At 43.0% G+C, this 6,208-nt stretch overlaps 1 protein-coding gene across 1 annotated transcript; it reads left to right on the top strand.

The window, feature by feature from the left end:
• The first annotated feature begins 308 nt into the window (after positions 1-308).
• Positions 309-5,553, top strand: LOC134636341 (protocadherin beta-15-like). The gene is made up of 4 exons (XM_063486281.1): positions 309-3,002; positions 3,923-3,984; positions 4,068-4,180; positions 4,499-5,553. Exons 1-4 carry the CDS (start codon positions 486-488, stop codon positions 4,768-4,770), a joined length of 2,964 nt encoding a protein of 987 aa, XP_063342351.1. The 5' UTR covers positions 309-485; the 3' UTR covers positions 4,771-5,553.
• Positions 5,554-6,208: the final 655 nt, after the last annotated feature.

The following is a 6,208-nucleotide window of genomic DNA, read 5'->3' as shown; positions in this document are numbered from 1 at the left end:
TGAAAATCTGAAAGTAGTTTGATTACATTACACAATTATAACTTTTTGCCAGTTTTGTGAGTTAGCGTGACTACACTGCAGTAAGGTGTGCTTATGTCCGATTTTATTTCACCGTTATACTCTGTTATAAGAAATTGAATGTTGTACTTTTGACCTGCGGTCAAAGTCTAGAGGCTGTGACATATATTTGATCAGGCTAGTAGGCGAAAGATTATCCCACCAGATGTCGTTTCTCCTCTATTGGAACAGTGGGGCCAATAATAAACACACACACACAGACACAGTAATCTGAGGCAGGCGAGTAGCCCTTGCGCGTCCCTTTCTCTCTTCTCTTCTCTTTTCTCTCGGGCAGGCAGTGGCTGTTCCAGTCCAGCCAGTGTCAAGTTTTATCCCGGCTGTATGTTGGACAGTTCAGATTCAATCATCTTTTATGAGTACACTACAGACATAGTCCTTGTGAGTTGCCGAATTGCTTCTGCCTACAGATGGACATACGGGGCGCGATGAAAAGACTGAGTGGGAAATGGCATGTAGTCTACTATTTGGTGTTGTTCATTTGTTTCTTGGATGCAGTCTGGGGACAGATACGTTACTCGATCCCAGAGGAACTAGAGCACGGAGCTTTTGTTGGCAATATTGCAGAAGACCTGGGTTTGGATTTGGATAAGCTCTCCGCGCGCAGATTCCGGATAGTCTCTGGCACTAAGAAGCAGTATGTGGAGGTAAATCTGGAAAATGGAGTTTTGTTCGTCAATGAAAGAATTGATCGCGAAGAACTGTGCGAGCAGAGTTTGTCCTGCTCTTTTCACTTGCAAGTGGTTATAGAAAATCCTCTGGAACTCTACAGGGTAGAGATGGAAATTTTGGACGTGAATGACAACTCCCCTAATTTCCCGTGGACCGAATTTAATCTGGACATATCAGAGTCCTCTGCGCCAGGTTCCCGTTTCCCACTTGAGAGCGCACAAGACTTGGACGTGGGATCCAACTCCCTCCGCACCTACTTGTTAAGTGTAAACGAACACTTCTTCTTGGATATACAGACGCGCAGTGACGGCAGTAAATTTGCAGAGCTAGTTCTGCAAAACCCGCTGGACAGAGAGCAGCAGAGTGCGCATCAGATGGTGCTCACGGCCGTGGATGGAGGCGCACCGGAGAGATCAGGCACTGTGCAAATTGACATCACTGTTCTGGACGCAAACGATAACGCGCCTGTGTTTGATCAGTCGTTTTACAGAGTGAGGCTGGCCGAAAACGCGCCCAAAGGTACAGTTGTTATAAAACTTAACGCTTCCGATCTTGACGAGGGTTCCAACGCTGATATCACCTATTCATTCAGTGGCCACGCTCCCATCAAGGTGCGCCAGCTTTTCAGCGTGGATTCAGAAACGGGGGAGATCAAAGTCAAAGGAGTGATAGATTATGAAAAGACCAGGATGCATGAAATTTATGTCCAGGCTAAAGATAAAGGCCCATCTGCCGTAGCAGTTCACTGTAAAGTGCTGGTCAACGTTTTGGATAAAAATGACAACCTCCCAGAAGTGATCTTAACATCTGTATCCACACCTGTGCAGGAGGACGCGCCTCCCGGGACGGTAATAGCCGTCATCAGCGTGATGGACAAAGACTCAGGTGAAAACGGGAACGTGGACTGCGAGATCCCCCATCACGTCCCATTTCAGCTCCACTCGTCATTTAAGAATTACTACACTTTGGTTACCTGCGATTTTTTGGATAGGGAGGCAGTCGCGGAGTACAACATCACTCTCACTGCCCGAGATATGGGTTCCCCTCCTTTATTCACCAGGAAAACAATTTTAGTGCAAGTGTCTGATGTGAACGACAACACGCCGAACTTTAAACAGCCTTCGTACACTGTGTATCTGACAGAGAATAACGCGCCGGGGGCGTCTATTTGTGCGGTGACTGCACTGGATCCCGATTCTGGTCAAAATGCGTACTTGTCATATTCAGTCCTAGAAGGTGACATACACGGAATGCCCGTGTCCACGTATGTGTCCGTAAACTCAGACAACGGTAACATTTACGCGCTGCGATCCTTTGATCACGAGCAACTCAAAAACTTTCAGATCACGGTTCAAGCTCAAGACGCGGGATTCCCGCCTCTGAGCAGCAACGTTACAATGAACATCTTCATTTTGGACCAAAACGACAATGCACCTGTTATAGTTTCACATGTTCCGCAAAACGGCACTGCCCCCAGCGAAACTGTGCCCAGATCAGTTGACGCCGGCTATCTTGTCACCAAAATCAGCGCGGAGGACGCAGATGCGGGTCAGAACTCGAGGCTTTTCTATGAGATGCTCCAAGCAACAGACCCGAGTTTGTTCAGCATTGCTCTTTACACGGGCGAAATCAGGACGATACGCCAGTTAGTGGAGAAAGACCCCACGAGGCATAGACTGGTCATTCTGGTGAAGGACAATGGTCAGCCACCCCTCTCGGCCACAGTTTCCATCATTCTGTCAGTGGTTGACAGCCTGCCAGATTCCCCGCCCGATCTGGGTGACCTGTCACTAAGCCCACATCACAGCACCAACTTTACACTGTACTTAATCGTGTCTCTCGGCGCAGTGTCCTTCACATTTCTAGTGGCTATTATCGTCCTCGTTGCGGTGAGGAGACTGAAAGGCAGACCTTCCAACAAAGAGTCCAAGTTCCCCTCCATCAGCTGCTGCTGCTGCTGCTCTCGTTCAGAAATATCCACTACCACAGAGGTGTTCAAAAAGTCCAACTTAAATGTCCGCATGTCCACGGGCGCGTCAGAGGTAAACAGCAATGGCGCACTCCCCCAGGTCTATTGCTACAAAATGTGCCTGACACCCGAATCATCCAAAAGCGACTTCATGTTCCTAAAACCGTGCAGCCCGGTAATGTCAGTTCAGCAGAATAATGCCAAGAGCACAGACTACCTGACTTCTGGATGGAGCGCGCTGGACCACAATGAGCTGTCCAACAAAAGAGCAGCAACCCCAAACGAGGTAATGTGCTGAAATGAAGTGAATGAATAGACTAAGACAGTGCTTTTCCTTCTCTGTCTTACTATCCACTTTAAGGCATCACAAACTATATCCACTCTGTCATGTCTCATCCCAGCCATCTTCCTGCCATGCTGCAATTTATAGGCCTTCTACAGGCATAACTGCCATAAAACATCTAATATGCTGGGAGAAGATGGAGTAAATCATTTACTTTACTTTACTGATGGTTTCCGAACACATGTATGCTAATCTGTAAAATCCTAAAGTCAGATTAGATGCTATTATGTATGCTGTGTACACGCATACACACACACACATATAGATACATTTACATATAAAGATACATACATACATATATTATATACTTTACTACTTTATTTTATTCATCCTTTTTTTTTGGAATAAAACAAATGAGGTCGACTCTACACCTAGTAACTAATGAAATAGAAAATACAGCCTCAACCCTGTACCTTGTAGCAGTAAGCTACCCTGCTGTTTGGAAGATCACAGTGTGACAAGGTGTGTAACACGGGCATAAAAGGTGCTGCAGGGATAAAAGAGATACACGTTTTTATCACCAACTTGAAGCTATCTTTTGATGTTAACACAACTCCTGGCGCATTTGTGCTCTAGTCAACAGCATTAGTGTCTGCACCTCACATTAGCCACATATTCTCAGATTAAGCAGTAACTCCTTTATCACTTTTCAAAGCCTTACTTTTATGTTTGACAGTCGCAAAAGATATGTAAGAAAAAAAAAATGTGTCACAAGTTTAAAGCTTTAAACTGACTTTCTGTTGGCTTTCTCTTAACTTCAAACCTATCCACCGCTGACAGCCAACAAGACTACACCTACACAGCAGTGTTCTCCCTGAAGTTCTCACTGATATTCAAAGTTTCTTTATGTTTTAAACTGGCAGCTCAAGTATTCAAACAAGGACTGGACGTGGACCAACAACCAGCGCAACTCGGCATACAAGAGGTGAGTACATAGCTGACTCAGTTGGGCAAACACTCACACACACACTTGAATTTACACTTCTGTTATTTCTCTTATCTTTCCAGGTATAGCTCAGCAAATATGGAGGGCACGCTTTCACGCCAACCAAAATTTGACTCTGATGGGTTTTCCTGCTCTGTGGCACCACAGTACTGGACTTGGGGGAACCACATGAATGGTGGGTGGTAAATGTGCAATTTTGGCACATTATTGTTCATGTAAACGAGGGTGGCGGTGTGGCTGGGATTTCTGTGCCTGAGGATTTAGTGCGACATTAAAAATGGGGAAACCAAAAGGGAGATAATACCAGGCCCCTAAACCGGGGGAATTTTAATGCATCAACATGAGGATTATAAGTCCCTGCAAGAAGTGTTATTTGCACAAAAAAAATTAAGAAAATGCCTTTAAAACCGCCTTATTCAAATCAAAAAGACTGTATTTAAATATGAAGAAATAATCTCCAAAAGCAAATTTTAATGCATGCATATTTTTACAGACTGCAAGATGCCTCTTCAAGAGGGAGCAGCTCCAAACTATTCATGGACTAACAAGTCCACAAAGCCTCATCCTGAAACACCGGACTACCAGCACAATGTGTACATTCCGGGCACCACAACTGGATACAGCACTCTGAAGCTGGCACCAAGAGGAGAACTGGACGTATACAACACCTTCTCCACTTTTGGAAAGAAAAAGAAATTCATCTCAAACTATGAACAATCTTTTGACAAAGATGGCAGTCATATAAGTAATTCTATATTTAAGTAATCCAAAACGTCAGCGAGGACATGCCAAACATTTGTTGTCAATGTACTGGTCATGTTTCCGTAGCTTCTCTGTGTGTCAAAGCTGTGAATAAACTACTGTAACTGTGCTAGCAGTACCTTTCATAGGTTTATATTAATAGCCAGCATTTAACAAATGTACTTTTAAGGTGTGATTTTTTTTTCTAAAATATAAAACTACAACTGTTTTACTACAACAATAAAAGGTTTGTTTGATTAGTATCCTGCATGTCTTTATCCATTTACTGTCCATAATGCACAGGCAATGCAAAACAGTATGGAAATGTACCGAAAGAGAAGTCGAGAAAAGCAATGTAACATCTTTTTTTTTTTTAATTAAAGCAATTAATCTGTCAAATATATAAAAAAAAGAGGATTAAGTTGAAGAGTGTAGGCATTGAAGCTGTACATCTTACACTGAGGGATTTTGTTACAGGGAATAACATCACAGCTATAATATATTTCCTCTGTCTCGTGCAGTCGACCATCACACTAACACGTCACAGTGAATTGTTGGTGACATTTTGAAGGGCAATAACGCCAGTGAAGTGATGCAGATCCTGTAAAGTTATGGCAAAGACTTACAGCTCCTGGACAGTAAATGGAAAGCATAAGAAGACATAATTCACTTATAGGTTGCATGTATTCATGATGTATTCATTATTAGTGGTTGGGCTTGTATATTAATGAGTGTTTACATAATTATTCTTAGTAGGAATTATTACTCTGTATATATGCTATGTACAGAATAAATGAATAAACTTGAGACCAGCTCTAAAACTTCATTTGTTTTTGTTAAGTTTTTTTTTTGTTCTTATTTTTTGGGTTTTTTTGGGAGGGGGGGGGGGGGGGGGTCTTTCAACAAAGCTGCTACATTTTTATGGCTATGTGAAGAACCAAAGTTAATTTTGGAAGTTAATGTGACTCCAAAGTGGTGGTCACTTTCACCATGAATAACTACGCACATGGGGTAGCTCAGGTAGTAGAGCAGGTCACCTACTAATCTGAAGGTTGGTGGTTTGAACCACGTCTGCTCCAGTATGCATCCTAAATGTCTTTGGGGACGATACTAACCCCAAGTTGCTCTCCAGTGCCTCAGTGAGAGTGTGAATGAGGTAAAGCGCTTTGAGTGTTCAGATAGAGTACAAAAGTCTTATATAAGATCCAGTGCACTGTGGTGTAAGAGTGAAACAAATAGATGGGTTTTTTTTGCTACCTATTAAAAGAGACCACTTCAATGTGGTCTTCCATTAAAACGCTTTTAGAAAACGATGAGTAAAAATCTAATCTTCATGCTAAATCAGTTGTTCTTTGCCAGCTGCTAAAACTAATGCTGGGCTCCACTGGTTCCAGAGGTGAAGCATCCAGTCATATTTTAAAGATAAAACTATGATGTGTTTGGGCATATGGCTTTGAATGCC

The sequence above is a fragment of the Pelmatolapia mariae genome, linkage group LG10_11 (genome assembly GCF_036321145.2).
Source record: "Pelmatolapia mariae isolate MD_Pm_ZW linkage group LG10_11, Pm_UMD_F_2, whole genome shotgun sequence".
Taxonomy (NCBI): domain Eukaryota; kingdom Metazoa; phylum Chordata; class Actinopteri; order Cichliformes; family Cichlidae; genus Pelmatolapia; species Pelmatolapia mariae.
Note: the sequence above shows the minus strand (reverse complement) of the source record. Positions and strands in the feature narration are given on the sequence as shown.